At 42.8% G+C, this 19,922-nt stretch overlaps 1 protein-coding gene across 4 annotated transcripts in view; it reads left to right on the top strand.

The window, feature by feature from the left end:
* FRK (fyn related Src family tyrosine kinase) overlaps positions 1-19,922 on the top strand; it is a 48,097-nt gene that overhangs the window by 3,831 nt on the left and 24,344 nt on the right. For all 4 annotated transcript variants that reach the window (XM_066610942.1, XM_066610943.1, XM_066610941.1 and 1 more), the window contains one exon: positions 17,958-18,079. In XM_066610942.1, coding sequence (XP_066467039.1) covers positions 17,958-18,079 — 122 coding nt within the window. The remainder of the gene's footprint in view (positions 1-17,957; positions 18,080-19,922) is intronic.

The raw sequence follows: 19,922 nt of genomic DNA, 5'->3' as shown, positions 1-19,922 counted from the left end.
TAGCCTTTAACTGCCACTGTAATTCACACACTGTAATTCACATCCTATAGCCAGCCTAGGTCACACGGCTAAACACAAACAGCCTCCTGGGAGCTCCTTTCAGCTATGTCTACAGGTAATACTGGCCCTAACTACAGGGACCCAGTAAAAGCTGTAAAGCTTAACCCAAACAGTAGAGTGGCCAAGCAGCAAGACTGAATTTAGAATGGCAACAGTTCCAGATGCTCACAAAGAATACAAGCTTATAGCTTAAATATATTTATTAAGAAATAAACATTTACATTAGTCTATAAGAGACCAATCTATAAGACAGACCAATAGAAACTTAACAGAGACACATTAAAACAATAAAGCTATGCACCTAAACTTAACTAAGCCTATCACTTACAAGGTAGTTAGCTCTAAGAGCCTTGCTAGTTCACCTTCCCATGTTGGAAATCTGGACAAAAAATTAAGAAGATGCTCTGATCTTCTGATGTTCTGAAATCTGCCGGCTTGAACCAGGTATCTTTTACCTCTAGTCCAGTGTTATTCAAACTGTGAGGCAGTTTGGGAGGCCTCTTTAGGGAGGCGCAGGGAACTCAAAGGGGAGGGGATGTCCTCTCGAAGCGATACAGTCCTCCCCCCCCCCCCAGTAACTCCTCCATCTCAACTTCTTGCCTTTTTCCAGAACATGAAGAGGAGAGTGGTGGATAGACACCCTAGCAAAACCTTTCTTCTGCCTTCACTTTTTTCTGAGAAGAAAGACAAGAGTTGAGATGAAGGAACCAACTGCTGCAGCACTCACATGGAGTGCAATGGCATCACTAAGGGGTGCGGACCACACTGAGTGATGCGCATGGGAGGGTGACACCACTAGTAACCAAAATAGCTAAAATTGCAGTTTATAGGAATAATACCATCATGTCATATACCAATGGTTCTCACACGTTTAGTATTGGAATCCACTTTTTTGAATAAGAATCTGTCAGGACCCACCAGAAGTGATGTCTTGACTGGAAGTGACATCATCAAGCAGGAAGAGTTTTAACAATTCTAGGCTGTAATCCTACCTACACTTACGCAGGAGTAAGTTCTATTGACTATCATTGTTCAAAGCATATACAGAGTAGCCTGTTAAAAGTACAAATCTCTAATGTTTCCCCAAATGCAGTCACATATCATGGTAGCATCATGTCTAAGGAATGAGAAGGCTATAGCACAGCCTAAAAAGGCAGAGAAGGCTAATCCCACAGCCTTCCTCCTGCATCTATCTTCCACACCAGTCTGTAGTCTCATTCTTCGCTCCGGCTCCTGCGCCACACCAAGCAGGCCTTGACTCTCGGGTCTCGGACTGCTTCCCAAGTAGCATTGCACTGCTACAGAGGACTTCCCATATTTTTTGTGAGGCAGATTGATGTGTTTATTTGGAGCCTATCCCAACATGTATGTGAGCATTTTCATCCTTTATTATCCTGAAATACTCCTGAAGAAAAGAAATCCCTGTTTGCCCCTTTTATTGGGAGTACCACAAGGTGCTTTAAAAGGGTAACAGAAGAGCTGGGATAGATATTTTTCAAGATCACTCAAAACTCACTGCTTACCCTCTTCATGTACCCATCTCTCACTGCTGTCATAGGCAACACAGGGTGTTTTTTTATCAGGGAAACTCCAGTAAGCATAAGGGTGATGGTGATAATGAAAAATCCACCCTGTATCAGGGAAAATCTGGAGTGAGCAGAACTACGCAGGTCAGGCAAGTGGAGTTTGGAGCACTGCTGCATGTGGACAGGGAAGACAATGATATTTGCTGCTATAGCCTTTTTTAAAAAACTAGAATTGTTCCTGTACCAAAAACAAATTCTCATTCTTTAAATGGACACCCACATGCCACAAATTTAGAAGCCAATTTCCCCCTCCCCAAAATGTCCTAGGTGGGATTTTGTACCCACTGGCATCACCCTGACTGCTTGACCTTCATTTTTGTATTAATGTGCTTGGCCTTGCAATGCATTCATTATTACAGCTAGAGCATTGGTTCTCACACATTTAGCACTGGAACCTACTTTTTAGAATGAAAATCTGTCAGGACCCACCAGAAGTGAAGTCATGACTGGAAGTGACATCATCAAGCAGGAAATTTTTTAACAATCCTAGGCTGCAATCCTACCCACACTTACTGAGGAGTATGTCCCATTTACTAACATTGTTAAAAGAATATACATAGTAGCTTGTTAAAAGTACAGATCTGTAACATGTCTCCAAATGCAGTCACATATCATGGTAGTATTTAAAATATATATATTGAAATGAATGGGGACCCACCTGAACTCACTCATGACCCACCTAGTGAGACCCACAGTTTGAGAAACACTGAGCTAGATAATTGCTCCAAAGATAGTCTGTTACTCTTACTTAATTTCCTATGGCTTTGCAGTTCAGCATTGTAATCTTATACGATCAAATTGCAGGAGCAACTTCTTAAAAAGAGAAACTGATGAGGCGATATGTCCTCTGACTAGGAGGCCATGTCCACTAATCCCATATGTTTTGGAACAGGTTCAGGCCACTGGTTCTGGTGGCTAGGTCTGGAACACAAAAAGCACAAATACAGGGACTCTTTTCTTTAGTCATGTGTTACACTGAGTCTGGTACTTAGATGTCTAAGGGCACAATCCTAACCAGGTCTACTCAGAAATAAGTCCTATTTTGTTTAATGGGGCTTCTCTCAGGAAAGTGTGGTTAGGATTGCAGCCTGAATCTGCAATGAGTCATATCTCAAATAAGGCATCAGGAAATTGGCCCATCAGCTATGTACGGTGTCATGCCAAGGACTTAAGCCTTCTTTTTAGCTCTGTGCCTGCGTAATGAATAAAGCTGGTGGTTGTCACGATCCTGGAAAGTCTGCATACGTGATTGGTGGGCTGCATTTGTCTTTGTGGGCAGGCTGTATCAACATGTAGCCATCACCCATTTTACTATGTCTAGATCTGAAATATAAATGTTGTAGCATGATTGGAAGATTATGAAGAGAACATTTAAACTTTCAATACAGCATAATCCAAAGAAGTCGATTGTGCAACATCATGCAACAATATAAATGCATTATTTATCTTGATATTTATTTGTTTGCACCTTCCTGCCCCCACACTCAAGAGTGGCTAAAGAATAAAAGCTCCAAATAGAACCAGTTATATTTATTTTACTACAAGCATCATAATAATGCCTAATAAAGGTGTCTGAATCTGAAATCTGATCTACAAGCATCATTACATATTTTGGCCTATTTTTAACAGATATGTGAAACTGCAATCCTAGTACACACTTTCCTGGGAGTAAACCCCATTGAATACAGGGACATCTGATATTTTTCCCGTATGTTATGATGTATTAATCAAAATAATCTCTAATCTATGGGAGGGAAGGGTGAATGAGGTTGCAGCTGTGCATTCTGAATCCTTCCCATTTTGGGATCTGACCTATATAGCTGGTCCAGTAGGTCCAAGGAGATCCATGAACAGATACAATGGAGTACGGAGTGCTTATACCTTTAACTATTGTACGGAAGAAGGATGAGGGCGGTTCAAGACCAGGAGGGGATGGCGACAGCTGCTGCATCCTATCTTCCCTCCTATGCCTGAAAGCCCTACATGGGTCTACTCAGATCTGCACCAGTGATCGAATTGTTCCAGATCTGAATAGACCCTTAGTGGCTGTGGGGCTTAACTTAGGGTAAGGGAGAAGAGTAAGATGCTCAACCATGTGTAGGTTGCATGATCATTTTCCTCAAGGGTTTTTTTTTCCCATCCAGTTTGTCAAAATCAGCCCTATCAAGCTGCTTTTCACACAGCTGTAGTTTTTTGCCTACCTATAGCTTTTCTCTGGATCCAGGATGAAATGCTGATTGCAGTGGGTAATTCTGATAAGCTTTTGATAGTTTGACCTGATGATGTTGTATAACGTTTTGTTCTTTGTCCAGAGACTATTACTGTGTGTGTGTATTTTCCTGTGGAGAATACTTTAAAAGATTCGGCCACCATATCAGATTTATAATAAAAGTGTTTAAAGGGACCTTTATTTTGCACACTATCAGCCCAGTCCTAACTGACATTCTAGCGCTGATGCATCCATGCCAAGGGGGTGCGCACTGCATTCTGTGATGGGGAAGCTGTCACAGAGCGAGTCCTCTTCAAGGTAAAGGGATGTTTGTTTCCTTACCTCAGGGCTGCATTGCAGCTGACTCAGCCCTGGAAAGTTGGTTAGGTTTGGGCTGTTAAGATATACTTTTAATGACCTGAATTATATTAGTTTCTAGCTCATAAATAAATGCTGTTTTAATTTGTAAATTATTTAAGCCTCACTTGTAATGCTTACCTTAAGTATCCCCGTATGCTTAATATTGCAATGGAAAGAAAAAAAAGTTTTAACTGAAGAATTCATTTATTTTGTACCTATAAGTAATGCAAATGTTAACTCAGGGCATACACAAATGTTCTGAACGAAAAGGATGGTATCTCTTTCCTGTGCCTTGTTTTGGATTGCATTCTGCACTGCAAACAGGAACCATGGAAACGAACAAATCACCTGCCCTTGCATTATTAGCACCAATTGTTTTACCTAAACACAGAAATGACCCTTTGCCAATGTGCAGTGGACAACAAATGCTGTTCAGCTGTGCTGTTAACTTTAATAACCTGAACAGCCACGTGGGTTGACTGTGGTTGAAAAGAAAACCCCCTTTGTTTCCTGAAAGAAGAAGAAAAAGCACAGGAATCCCTTCATGCTTTTTTTTTTTTAAAGATATTTGAATAAAGGTCTCTTTCACAGTTGTAGAAAACATTCACTGAACTAGCAGTGAAACATCAGTCAAGGGTATCATCTCAATGAAAGTTGCACAATCCATTTGCACAGAAAATTAAACCTAAGAAAACAGTTACAGTTAATACCTTGAGTTAAAGCACAGATGTCATGAATCCATTTGCATTATAGAAAGCATTTTATTATGATTTATCATTACACTTTTCATATGCATCATGCTCTACTGTGCCATAGAGTCTCACAACACTGTTGCTGTTGTCTTGGGAAGGGACTATCATTTATATGGTTCGTCTTCCCTCAGGGACAGAGTTTGAATAGGATGTTGGGAATTGTCTCACTTTGGAATGAGATAGGTTAAGGGAATGCTGGGAATTATGTTGTAGGAATTAGTTTATGTTTTGATTTTACCAATACCTTTGGTTTTATAATGGTAAAGGGAAAAAAATATTCCTTTACCTTGAGGAAACCTCGGGGTCTCTCCCCCCCCCCCCCGCACGATCCAGCTTGTGATCTGGTGGTGTGGCTGCACTGGTGGGGGTGCATTTTGATAGGATTTGACAGTAAGCTTCCTTGGGGGCCTCTTCAGACATAGAAGAGTGGAATATAAATATCTGGATAGATAGATATTTAACATGGAAATTTTCTAACAGCCCAGTCCTACCTAGGGATGTGCACAGGGGTTTACAACAGTGGAACAGAGTTCCGCTGTTGAAAAATGGCTTGTGGCGGCACGAGCAGCGCACCACTGCCAGCCATCTTGCACACTCTGCCACAACTGGTGGAAGTGCAGGAGGCTCCCAGCTGGACCAGCAAATGTAGGTGTGATGGCAGCGGGGGTGGAACTGGAAGAATAAGTGCATTCCCAGGTTGTGAGAAATGAAGCTTGGGGGTCCTCCTGGACTCGCAGCTGCTCCTGGATTCCCAGGTGGCGGCTGTGGCTAGGGGGGCCTTCGCTCAGCTTCAGCTGGTTCGCCAGCTGCAGCTGTACTTGGATCGTGCAGACCTGGCCACGGTGATCCATGCCACGGTGACATCGAGGTTAGATTATTGTAACGCGCTCTATGTGGGGCTGCCCCTGAAGACAGTTCGGAAACTGCAATTAGTGCAGAATGCGGTGGCCCGTGTGTTCACTGGAGCTAGGCGGTTTGACTCTGTCAGTCCGCTTCTCTGGGGGCTACATTGGCTGCCCATTCGTTTCCGGGCCCAATTCAAGGTGGTGGTTTTGATCTTTAAAGCCCTATACTGCTCTGGGCCAGGATATCTTAGAGACCGCCTACTCCCGTACAATCCGGCTCGCCCTCTCAGGTCATCAGAGAAGGCCTTTTTACAAGTGCCGCCACCCAAGGAGGTCCGGGGGGTGGCTGCAAGAAATAGGGCCTTCTCGGTAGTGGCACCAACATTATGGATCTCTCTTCCCCTTGACTTGAGAATGGCTCCCTCTCTTGAGAGTTTCCGGCGAGGCCTGAAGACACTGCTGTTTACACAAGCCTTCTGATTTTTTGGCCTTTTAAACATTTTTTACACGTTTTGTAGTTTTTACAGGCCTGATTCCTCTGTGACTTGCTCTTTTGTACTCTTTTTATTCTGTCTTTTAATCTGACTACTGTTTTTATGGTCTCTGTTAATGTGTTTTTAATGTTTTTATCTGCTATTTGTCCTAATTTATGTTTTTAAATTTGTTTTTTACATGTTGTTAGCCGCCCTGGGTTCCTTTAGGGAGAAGGGCGGGATATAAATAAAGTTTATTATTATTATTATTATTATTATTATTATTATTAAGGTGATTCCAGACAGGACAGAGAGGGAGATGGACTGGGGGCAGTATCGGTGGCACTCGTGTCCACCTCCCTTACCATTGCTGTTACGTGGCTTGGACAAGGCTGCTAAACAGCAGGAATCCCATGGCAGTGGTGGAGACTTTCCCCAGGGTATGTGAACAAAAGTTCACTTACCTTGAGGAGACATTTACAACTCCTTCCTCTCTCACGGAAGCAGCTTGTGCTCCATTGGTGCAGTTGCATTGACAGGGGGAATTTCAATAGAATTTGGGCTGTAATATATATATTACATATATAATGTGTATATATATATATATATATATATATATATATATATATATATATATATATATATATATATATATATATACCTCCACGTGAGCCTGCCCTGAAATGAACTGGGGAGACCTTCTTGGCTTACAAACATAAGAAGCTTGTTTTTGTTTGAATAATAAGGTATTGTCGTCGTCGTCGGTTTATTTATTGGAATTTAACCATTGTTTTTGAGCCACCTTATTAGAAAAAATCAGGACAGATTTTGAATAACTAAATATTAACACTAATAAAGCACCTTCAGTGCTTTCAAACATAAGAAGCTTGTTTAGTGGTTGGCATACATCTTCACAGTTCAAGTGGGTTTGAGTTGAGTTCCTATCCAAAGAATAACTCGCTCATTATGATTTTCTGTGTAGTAGCAACAAAACATAGGGTTGATACTAGCCCTTCCATTCTGGTGCAAAACTAATCTTATTCCCTACCTGAGGAACTGAGAATTGCACCCATCTCTTATACTGAAATACAGGGACACCTACTTCTTGTATTTTTGGGGAGAGAGGAATTTCCCTATGTGCTGAATATTGTGCATGATGTTTTGTGGTGTAAGAAAAGGCCATGGAAATATACAACCCAATCCTATGCATGTTGACTCAGAAGTAAGTCCCTGTAGAGTCAATGGGACTTACTTCCAGGAAAGTGTGGATAGGAATGGGCTGATAGATGGTCCCTAGTGCTCTATCCAAAGAGACCATCCTGTTCTATTACCAACATAATGTTCTATTATTATACTGAAACAGTGCCAAAGGGGTTTTAAGTGTTTCAAAGTTTGACAGCGATGGACAGATCTATTTGCCTTGCATGTGATGGTGCAGCTGTTTATTTTTAGCATTTCTATGTTGTCTTTTTACCTGGCAGAACACTCAAGGCAGTTTATCATATAAATATTTTAAATTATCTAATATAAAACCACGGAAGCCAGCTAATAGCACCGGCTCAGGCCCTTGTGTTTACTGCAAAAAGCTACAGCAGGGATAGAGCCAGATTTTCATTCATTTGGTGAGATTTTCTTGTATGGCTGCATGCCATGGTATGGCATCTACTAAAGTCAATTGTGGATTCCAGGGCAGGAATAGCCTACTTATGAACTCATTCAGTTTCAGAGGTCTGTTCATAAGTCATTTTGTTTGTAAGTACAGTCACGTGCCCAAGTACACGGATTCCCTTGGCATGTTAGCTTCACTAGGGACGATGTCAGTGCTGTCAACTTCAAACACTGTCCGATACATTCAGAATGCTGGTATTTCCTGATTTTTCACTTCAGAGCCTCTTGGAATGCTCCTGAGTGGCTGCTGTAGCTAGCAGCACTGGCTGCAAACCAGAAGTCAGGGCTAAAAGTGTTCCCTAACTTCCATGTTAGCCCAGTCCTAATGCCCCCACACTGGTGCAACCATGCCAAGAATGGGCCTGCTGTATCCTGCAAGACGGGAGGAGACAGATTAGAAGTTTCAGAGGCAAAAGGAGATTTAAATCCCCTTACACCACTATAAGACTCCCAACCTGCAATGGGCCTTGCAGAGACTGTAAGACTCCCAGAGAGGAGGCCCAATTTTGCCCTTTCGCCACCCTCTACCTTTCCTGCTGACCTGTCTTGTCCAGCGTGTGGCAAGAGAGTCAACGACTCTGAGTAGTGCACTGCCAGAGCACATTTTAGGACTGCTTTGACTGCTGTAGCAGTCAGTGCCAGTGGAAGAGGCACAACAGTGCTGGTCGGTAATTACAAGATTGGGCAGTTTGTTGAATCTTTGTAAGTGGAAAGCTTCTGTTCTTCCAAAAATCACAGGCTGACTAGGGCTGAAGTTGGAATTGTTGCATCTAGGAGTTATACAACTGATAAAAGACACACTGTATTTCCTTTCAGTTTCTTCACCACACATACTCCCAAACTGATATGGCCTTGATCTCGAATAGGAAACATACAGCCCAATCCCCTTTCAGTGGGTAAGTTGCACAGTTGAGCACATGTGTAACTGGACCTTGAGCAGGGTGGGTCCATCCCTTAAAATAACTAGGTAGGTTGAGCCTACCCAGGCCCACTTTGAATTCCTCCTCTCCCCTTTCCAGATATTTGACCTGCTTATCTGTGCACTTGGTGAATTAATGCAGGAGCTGTCCCAGGCTCTGTCCCATAATACACATGATAGTTTGCAGATCTGTAAAGTAGCCTCTCCTGTATGTGAGGACACTTTCTACAAATGTGTGGACAAATGTGCAGACAGTGGGAAAAGAGCATGCTAGCAGGCCATCTTCACTGCGATTTCGAAGAGCAGCTGCAACCCAGGAAAAGAGCTACAGTCTTAACAATGACATATCCTGTAAATTCTACCCCCAAACATCAAGAAGTTATTTTTTCAATATTGTCTTCTCACAGGTCTCAAGATGAATGAGACAAAACAGAGACAGCTGGTGTACATTTACAAAGTGATGCAGAACAGCTAAGATCTGAATTGCCAATTCAGTAAGCATAGCAGCTTCCAGCCGAGCAGAACTGCTGGAACCTGTGATTTCAGCTGAAGGGCAATCAAGGGGGAAGGAGAGTTCCTGATGTTACTAGTGGCAGTTCGGAGGTGGCAGTGACAACATCATTCAGCACCATAAAAGTTCATAGTTGCTGAATGGCTCACCACCTCCACTGATGTCGACATACCATGCTGGTGTGACATGTGCGTTCCCAGTGAGGCACCTCTTCCCTTCACAACTACCTCACAGCTGCTACCAGTAAGGACGTGAACTTCCCTCTGCCTTCAATCTCCCTGTGGCATTAGCAGCAGCCAACAATTCTTGCCAGTGAGCTTCCTTCTTGGCCTGAGTCAATATTATAGTTAATATCTAGGCATAATTCCACGAGTGAACAAAAATAAGCATTATCAAAGTAATTATGGAAAGTTATTTGAGAATGTTTCCACTACGGCAAACTAAATTTATTCCCTCTTTTTTTTAAAAAAAAAGTATTGTAGCAGCTGTTAAAAAGAACAATCTTGCAGCAATTAACTTTCCTTTTTTCTGATTTTACCAGTGAGCCCAGAACTTCATTTGAAAGCCTTGCTAGGTTCAGCTGTGCAATTTATTTAAAATAAGAAAAAAAATTAAGAAGTTGTATTTAAAGGATGGAGAAGAAAAGTGCTTTAGCATTGCCAAATCTTAAGCTTTGTTGTTTAGCAAATGCCATTCAATGGGATCATACTTGACCAATAATTCAGAGATGTCTGTTTTCCTCCAAGCCCCACCATGGATAAATTGGAAATTAAAGGCAGTGATGGGCACAGTTCCCTTACCTGGCAATACAGAGATGGTGATAGGGATGGTTGCCTTGATCTGAGGCCTCTCTCTCTCTCTCTCCCTGTGCTAGAAGAAACCAACTTTAAGGAAATTTGCTAGAGACAGGAGGAGCCCCGTACACCACATCCTTCACTGTCCTTGACATAGCTGAACATATCCCAACGTCTCTTTTTCTGCCTTGGTACATAGGAATTGTAGTTTCCTATGTCTCTCAATACAATTAATTGGATTAGAAATAGAAAACTATTGAATAGAAAATGATATTTTCCATGGTTGTTAATGTTCCTCTGCTTTCCCCTGCGACCCTTTCCTTTTGTCCATTTTCTGTCCCCTTTGCAAGAGTAATTTTTCTTGAGTAGGAAGGAGAATGGCAGAGAAGGGTTGGCTGGTGGTGGAAAAGAAATACATTATGATGAAGGGCTCAAATTCAGAGGGATCTGGGTTTGGCAGGTAATGTAATATTACATAAACTGTAATATTTATTACGGACATAAACTGTGGGACTTCCTATTCTGAACTTCCCCATTTTTCAAATTCTTGTGCTTCCCAAACTTAACCAAAAAAGTCAACAACTTTTAATGAGGAGTGTGTTAAGGGCTAAACTGCACATTACATGAAATGCATAAGATGGCCTATTTTTGTTTTTGTGTTTTTAGAGCACGGGGGCAGCAAAACTGGGCAAACCCATGGCATGGTTAGAGGGACTTTTCCCCCACTATGGTGCCAATCCTGATCACGCCTCCCCCACACGTGCAATTTTTTCTTTCTTTCAGAAAACAGCTCCCAATGACTTATAATCGGTCGTTTCCATCAGGAAGCTTTCTGCATCCTAACCCCGTTCCCGAGCCTGAAAGCCCTACAAGGGGCTATTTGTTTCTGCACCAGCATTTGATCTGGTTCAGATCCTCCCAGCCACATTGGGCAGGCTGAAGCTTGACATGAAGCACAGGAGATAATGTTCCCTTACCTCGAGGAGACCTCCAACTGACTCCCTGCCCTTGCAGGATACAGCAGCAGCTGTTTTGGCACCGTTGTACTGCTGGATGGGCAGCCCAGTTAGAACTGGGCTGTAAGGTTGCAATTCTATCACTGTTACATGGGACGCAACTGTACTGAAAACAATGGAACTTTCTTCAAAGTTAATATACTTCTAATAGGAGTACCCTTTAATCGCTCCAATAACCCAGTGAGGTAGGTGACCATTATTCTTGGATTTCTCCAAGCATACTCTACTAAATCAGTGGCTGCATTTCCAATGAAATTTGCTTATTCAGGTTATGTTTGAGGATTCCAGTCTCAATATTGCAGTGGCTTTCTAGAAAGAAATGAAATATTTCCTTAAGATTTAGAATGAGAGGCTATACAAAAGCCTCTGTATTTCCTATAGAGTGACATTGCCGTTTTCGGTCTGTACTAACATTAGCCTTCCCATCCTCCTTATTTTGCTGTCTGTCTTCCCCTACTTTGTAACCAAAATTACTTTCCTATATTAAGATGCTTCAGTAGGTGGTAGCAATTAATAGACTTTAGATTCCGTGCTTTTGATGCTCAGGTACTTTCTCTCTCTCTCTCTCTCTCTTGTTACGATGATTAGGACTCCAGTTCATTACATATTTACCTGGAAGTGAGTCCCATTGAATCTAATGAGATATGTGTAGGCTTCTGCTGTTCAGCTATATGCACAGGATAAACAACTATCAGCCCAATCTTAACTCCCCATGCATTGATGCAGCAGCACCAACATGGCACCTGCCATATCCTGTGGGGGAGTTTTGGCCTCTGGAGGCCTTCTTGGAGCAAGGGAAAAATTGTTTCCTTACCCAAGGGTATGCCCATGCCGGGCCACTGGGTCTACTTAGACCTGCATCAGCTCTAAAGCTGGTGCAAGTCTGCAGCAACCTGGGTTGGGAGATGGAGGCCAGGAAAGGAGTTTGGATTTGGAGGATGCTGCTGCCACCTAGCCTGCCCCATTTGCAGCCCCAATCTGCCCTCCTCCCTACCCCCATTGCAACCCTATTCCGCCCACTGGCACCCATTCCGCCTACCTCATGCCTCCCTCCAACCACCTGGGCATATCCACCAGGGCCGGCAGGAGTCTAGTCTGCGGATGCATGGAGCCGGATGCTCACCACTTGCAGTGGCCAGGTCATGTGCTCTGGCATATCGCCTTTTGCAACAACACAGAGTGCTGCTGGAACACTCATTCCAGCAGCACTAGGCACTGATAGGATTGGGGCATAAGTTTCAAAACTTTACATATCAAGTGCACTGTGTGGCATAGGGTAGGGTCTCCTCTGTGGGATTAAGGGTAGATGTGACTTATTAAATTATATGTGGTGCGGAGAGAGGGGATAGAGAGGTGTTTCTGTCCTTTTCTGCCAGTGCTAGAACCAGGGGTCATCCAGTGAGACAGGGTGGGAGATTTACAACAGAAAGAAAGGAATATTTCTTCACAGAGTAAAAAATTAGTCTATGGAATTTGTTGTCACAAGACCACATTGTGGTAGCCACAAGTCAAATGGCTTTAAATTTGACAAATTTATGCAACAAGTCTAGCAATAGTTATTAGTCATGAGGTGTGTGCTACCTCCAGGTGCAGGAGCAGCATTGCTCAGTAATGGACCTGCTCCCATGGCACCCCAGGGCCCAGGTCTGCAACATGCCACCCGCCTACATCACCCCCCCAAGGGATACTTACCCAAGTGCAATGGAGCCTCGCACAACACTCTGCAGCGCTGGTAAAGCCTTCTGATGCTTTTACTATGCTCTCGGAGGGTTCTTCCGGTTTCCTCCTTCTTGCTACTTCTGTCCCTTCTCTCAGGCAGGCCATCCACCTTGTTTACAGATGGGAAGGGGACATCATGGGAGTGTTTAAAGAAAATTCTGATGCGCACAAACACCTCCAGCAGCAGCTCTGTTTTTCCCCACAGAGTCATGCCTGACAAGTGTATCAAAAAGTATCAAGTCTTTTCAGTTGTGAAACCACTATGGACGACTCGGAAAGTCCGCCCATTAGGATTTGTTTTTGAGTTGAGTTGTGGGAGGCAGAGTCTCCTGACTCGGGTCAAGCAATGCTGGACTTGTCCATCTCTACTGCATACAGGCTGAGGCTGGCAATATGAGTATATCTGTTCCCTTCAACTGTTCATTATCCACAGAATTTTGGCCATGGATTAGGGTGAGTCAACATCAGAAGCTTTAATCTGAGACAAAGATGCATCATGCTGCATAGAGGCAAATGTTAGGAGGAAGGAGTGAGGCACGGGATAGAAACAGCAGCAAGGAAAGAACTGGGGTGCATACAGGAAACAAGAGCAGCTCTGATCTGAAGATGAATGCAACAGAACCTGAGAGTTGAGCAAAGTAAACTGTTATTCAGATAAAGTTGTTAGTACTTCACTAACAGGGTTTTCTGTTTTGGTTATTAATAGTATCAGTGCTACCGTATCAGAATCCGCTGTTGGGCTGACTTGGCAACTAAACTGGTGTACTGGAACCCACAGAGGATGTATACAGAAGTCCCTCTGACAGCCTAGTACCTCTGACACTTGGGATAAGCTAGGCTAGACAAAATAATAAATAGGTACAGAAATGCTTGGCCTTTGTCCTTTTATTTCTAGCTACTGAGTATACCTAACTGAAAGCATTGGCAGAGCACCAAGTAGTGTCCTTGCTGTTTTCAGGTACTGTACTAATATCATTACTAGTACTGCTCAAACTGTTCTGTACCTGTACATGATGTAGTTACCAGTTAAATATTCAACTGAAAGACTCAAGAAATAACTGAGAGGTGAGTCAGAACACAGTGCTCATAACTCAGAGACAAAGAGCTTAGCATGTAACACAGCCCCACATTGGTGGATTGCTCTTCAAAGGTTAAGTTCGGGAAATACTCATCTGATATTTACACACGAACAGAAACTATGAAAGCAAAACTGAGAGGTCTGATGACCTGTAATTGCACTGCCCAAGAGCCTTGATTCACACTGAGCAGCTCTTTCAACCAGAAGCGGAAGTGGAGGGGGGCAGGCTCTGCAGCAGTGCCCTTCCCTCTCGGAGCCATTCAGGGCAGTGATGGTACGTTGCCATTGCTGCCCCAAATGGCCCCAACGAGGAGGGAGGGGGTGCTGACACGGTACATTGAGGAACCTCATTCATTCATTCCACCTTTATGGGCATAAACAATCCAACAAGAAAACAAAATTAAAACATTCAGGGTAGCCACCAATCATTGATCAGGCAAAGAAATACAGAGGAATTTACGCCTTGACAGTGACTTAAATATATAATAATAATAATAAACTTTAATAATAATAATAAACAATATAAGGAACCATTGAGGAACCCACTGTACTTACCGCGTGGCCCCCCTCTAGCTCAGTTTCTGCTATACCTGTATAGCCTTCTGAGGTTTTAGATGTAAAGTTTCAGTTCAGCCACGAGACCTTTAAATGCTTTCTTTTCCTGCGCTTTGAAAAAAATGTGTAAAGCTGTAATGACGTTTTTCTCTAACTACAGTTTGATGATCCAATTTGAGCCTTACAATTACAATTAAACTTATCTGTCTGAAGGCAGCCCTACCATTAATGGACAAAAATGTGCCCTGCACAGGCACACAATTCTTGTATTTGTGAATATAATTTAGATAATAGCTTTGGAGTCCTGTTTGCACCTGCTCCAAATATGTATCAAGTCCTTTGAAACTTAGGGTTGAAAAGAAAAGATGTGCCCCAATTATGGTTTTGTTTCACCTTCTTAGTTACTCTAGAGTTCCTGTATTAATATTTCTTTTCACGTTCAGCCAGTATATGTGTACAATAGTCTGCACAAGGTCATGAAAACTTCATGATAGTCATTTTCTTTCCTAGATGATGCCTGACTGGCTGTTTAGATTCATGCAATTTTATTCATCACATTTTTCTGAGTCATTGCATGACATCATTCCATTCAGTGTGTAACATCAGATTGTCCTACTGATCCATTTGATCTCCAGTTCCCACTGAAGAAACTGACACAATATGATGTTACCAATTGTGAAAGACCAAAAGTGTAAAGAAGGCTTGAGATAATTTTTAAGAAATTGTTTAAAATCAAATGGCAATTATAAGAACAATTTAAATACAAAATGGTCCAACATTGTGTGCCTTTTTAGCGGCCCTTGAAAATCCCTGCTGCAGCCACCATCTACCACCCCTTGATCTCCCTGCTGTGCCATTCCAGCTTCTCCTTTGGAGAAGGAGAAGCCAGAACAGCACAGCAGGGAAATTGAAAAGCCCTGCCACACCCACTGCTACTTCTGCTTCTTGCCACCTGAGCCTGCCAAATGACTTTGGCACCTCAGAACCCAAAAGTAATTGGCAGTGTCACCATCACATCACTGCAAGTTATTTCCATGACTGTGCACTTGGAGGGGGGCTGACGCCAGATCATGCAGCCCCCAGCTTTTAAAAGTTGAACCTCCCTATTTAACAACTGATGATTTAAAGCCACATGTTTGATATAAAAATGGAAAACCCACCAAATTTGGCAAAATCTCATATCCAGTAATTCTTTCTTCCTTTTTCAGCCCCATTTCAGGTAGATGTGTGAAGTGTATGACAAAGAGGCTAAAATTCTATACACATTTTTTCTGGGAGTAAGCCCCACTGAATACAGTGAAACTTACTTCTGAGTAGACAAATATAGGTTGGCACTGTGAATCAAGTAGTAGATCATTTCCTATTGACTGTTAAGTGTGTGAATGAATTTACAGGAAAGCCAAGACTCCTTTGTCTTCGCTAAGTCTGTTACTGTTTCCTCATTCCTCACCCTGGAAACATTTATTCACAATCTAGTACTTGATCAAAGAAACAAATCACTGTTATTTCAAAGGCTTTACATTGCTTATTTTTACAGTACCTGCAACAGCCCAACCTAATTTGTTGATTATTCTTTGACCTTTTCATGGTTAACTCTTAGGATGGTTGACAATTCAGGCAACACTGTGACCCCATCCCCTCCATACCAGCAACCAATTTACACTACCATGATGTCAGCATAACTTAGCCAGGATCTAATAATGCAGTGTATTGGAATTGTGGAAGATCTGGTGAGGAGGTAGATGTGGTGTCAGCAGTGGCCCCTTTAAGGGTAAGGCCTGGGCATCCAGCAGAGTGTGCTGCACAGCTGCAGCCACTTGAAGGAAGGAAGGGTTGGTGGGTTGTAGAAGGAGTGCAAGTAGGAGAGGAGACTGACTGACTTGGCTTATTGATTTTGGATTCTGACCTTGGTCTGTGACTTGGATACTCTGACTGATTTGACTGACTTACCTGGAATCTGACCTTGGACTGTGACTTGGCTCATTGACTTTGGACTTTGCCCTGGATACTCTGACTGACTTTGTGAATAATGGACTGACTAACAGACTGCAGGAGACACTGGAGTTTGGTGTGTGGCTGCTGTGCCCAAGACCTGCTGAGGACCAAGGGTCTGCTGTAGTGGTGGGAGGCTATGTAGTGGTGAGAGGCTGCTGGCAGGAGAGAGGACCTCTGCAGGTTGAACAGGTGAGCTGCCCTGGAGGTGGGGTCCAGCAGGACTGCAGGGTAGAACCAGGGTCATTTGTTGGGGGAATGAAGGGGAGTTAATTTGCTTAAAGTGGGCGTAATTCTCCAGGCAGAGCTTGAACTGGGAATCTGGCAGAACATGCAGCAAACTTGAAAAAGTCAGTACTGTAAAACCAACTGTCCCACTGTCTATGGCAACACTTGGTACACACATCAGTAATGGAGTGGTGTGCTAGCAATGCCCCCTCACCCCACACACATGCTACATGCTGGGATGTTTGGTTCTTCTAGGATAGGCTAGGGAATAAATGGCAATCTCTAGTGGGGGGCTGCCATTTTTTTTGTGGCAGCCACCATTTTCACCCATGGTTCTCCTACAGGCATGCAATATGCAGACATTACCCAAGAATGCAAAAACAGCCTTGCTAGTTTAGGCCAAAGGCCCATCTAGGAGATAAAGGTATACTTCTCTCCCATTGTTGCTTTCCCACAACTGATATTCAGAGGCATAAATCTGTGAGCCTGGAGGTAGCATATTGTTAACATGAGTAGTAGTCATTGATATATCTCAGTGATTCTCAAACTGGGGTGTCATGACTCCCCAGCCTGAGAGCCCTGGCTTCTGCCCCCTTAAGGGACAACTGAAGGCAGAGATAAAATCAGCAGGATTGTGCTGCTGCAGGGGCAGAGAGGCTTTTTTCCCAACACATTTTACCCCCTACTGGGGTCTAGGGGGTGGAGAGAGCCCTCTATAGTGAAAATAGTGGTCGTGACCCACTTCTAGGTTGTAATTGTGAAACCGAAAGTGAGTTGTGATAACTATTTTCACTGATTACAATCTGAAGGAGGCTCTGCGGGGCTTCCCACTCCCCTTGGACCCCAGCAGGAGGTAAGATGTGTTAGAAAAAAGTCTCTCTGCCCCTAGAGCAGCACAATCCTGAGGATTGCATCACTCCCTTTTTCCCTGCCCCTGAAAAGACTTATCTCAGGAGGTTTACACCCAGGAAGTTTGAGAACCCCTGATATATCTGTCTGCTGTGAATTTGTCTAATTCCCTATTAAGACCTGACCTACAAAACTGGCCACAGTAATATCATTTTAACCTTCACAATCTTTCACTAACGTCATGTCATTTGTGTCAAACTGTGCCTCTGTTTTAAAACAGACATAGCTGTACAAGAGCAACTTTGATTGCTAATTAATTCTATATTTTTTTTGTCTACTTTAGGTGGTTTTTTGGTGCTATGAAACGAGCTGATGCTGAGAAACAACTGCTATATCCTGAAAACCAGGCGGGAGCTTTCCTAATCAGAGAAAGTGAAAGTCAAAGAGGCGAATTTTCACTTTCAGGTATCACAACTTTTTGCCTAAGCAAATATGTTAAGGCTTTAATTTAATTTCTCCAGTGTTGGTTTATCTAAAATGTAGAATTGTTTCTTAGAGAATCATAAATGCAGATTGGCAACAACAACTAGCTACCTCAACAGACTTCTTATGTTTGTAATTATTATTTCCTTATAAATGTGTTCTTACACATGCTGGTTCACATAAGAATCTCCAAGAAGCTGTTTGCCTTTTTATCCAGGCAAGGAGTTAGAGGCAGGAAATGAGCGAATAGATGTTCTCTTTGAAGCTATATCATTTTAAGTATTGTTAGCTGTTTTCAGGCCCTTGGACAAGATAAGTTAACTAGCCACAGTTAATTAAAATTGCAATTATATGCATACTTTTCTAGGAATAAACTCTAATGTGGAGGACAGGATTTACCTTCTGAGTAGACCTGCCTAGGTGTGGCTGAAAAAGGTATTCTTATACATCCCTAAGAGCACAAACCTGTCTACTCAGAAGTCCCACTGTGTTCAATGAGGCTTACTCTCAAGAAAGTATGTATATGATTCCAGCCTTAAATATCACCCTTTTGCTCGTCATGAAGTACTAATGATGGTTTCCTTAATACTGGTAGCCCTGAAGGAAAAAAAAATTGCAAAAAAAAAATGGTGTAAAATGAACATAATTATATACTGTAAGTCAATGGAAAGTCACTGAGTTACATTCAAAGCCTCTCGCCAAATTGACATACGTAATATGTTATTATATTTAAAGCTCTGAAACGAATGGTATGAATGTAGAAACAGCCTGTGGGCTGTTGCTTGGCTCGTAAATGGCAAGGGAAAGATCCTTCAGGTAGTGTGGCCATGTGGGGAGACAACAGGAGGTTGCTGCTGCTAGCGGTAGATGTGGCGCTCTGCAAGAAGATCCTCGCTGTTCTCCCTAGGCTCATCCCAACCATGACGCTCAGAAAGACGCTCCTCTCCAGGGCACAGATTCAGAAAGATCCTCTTTGCCTTTCCAGAAGGTTTGCGATGACTCATAATAACTGTCATTATTGTGAATTGTCGCAAAACAAACTGTTGTAAACTTGTATTCTCAGTAGAACCAGATTTGGTGATAATGGATATAATTCAGTAGCAGAATCTCTTCCTTTAACAACACCTCCAAAGAAACCTAACCCTCATTCTGCTACTCATAAAATAGATCAAATGTTTATTGGAATGAGCCACCATATGTTGAAAATCCATTGCTATTTATTTGTATTTTGGGAAAGATTTCGTATCAATGGATTGAATCCTAAGGAGTGTGGGTGGAAGGAAGTTTCCAAAGTTTTCCCTTTCTCTCCATAGTCACTTCCTTTTCCTCCAGGGATTGTGTTCTGAGGTTTGGGAGACTTTTGGGGATGGGTTGGGATTGGACACAGGAGGGCTCAATATGTTCCCAGAAATTTGGAAAAGGCACCTTCAGTAGGTTGTGCTCTTATTTGTGGAAGGTGCTTCCACCTGATTTCTCAGAACTCCCTTCTCTTCATCTCACCCTATTCCTAAGACCTTCTAGAACAGGTATTTTCAACCACTGTGCCGTGACGCACTGGTGTGCCGTGAGTGGTCCACAGTTGTGCCACTGTGGACCACTGTGGAATTTGGGGGAAAGTCATTTATTAATAGGGCCAATGGGAGATGTGAGCCCCCACTGGCAGCATGGTGTGCCTTGTCAATTGTCAAAAACCTGGTAGTGTGCCTTGACCATTTTAGTGCCTTATCAGTGTGCCGTGAGATGGAAAAGGTTGACAATTACTATTCTAGAAAATCGTTCAGGGAAACCAGGTGGTTGCTGTGGAGAGGAACAGGTATGTACATGT

This window comes from Tiliqua scincoides, chromosome 1, assembly GCF_035046505.1.
Source record: "Tiliqua scincoides isolate rTilSci1 chromosome 1, rTilSci1.hap2, whole genome shotgun sequence".
In the NCBI taxonomy this organism is placed as follows: domain Eukaryota; kingdom Metazoa; phylum Chordata; class Lepidosauria; order Squamata; family Scincidae; genus Tiliqua; species Tiliqua scincoides.
The sequence above is the reverse complement of the archived record's forward strand: the minus strand, read 5'-3'. Positions and strand labels throughout refer to the sequence as shown.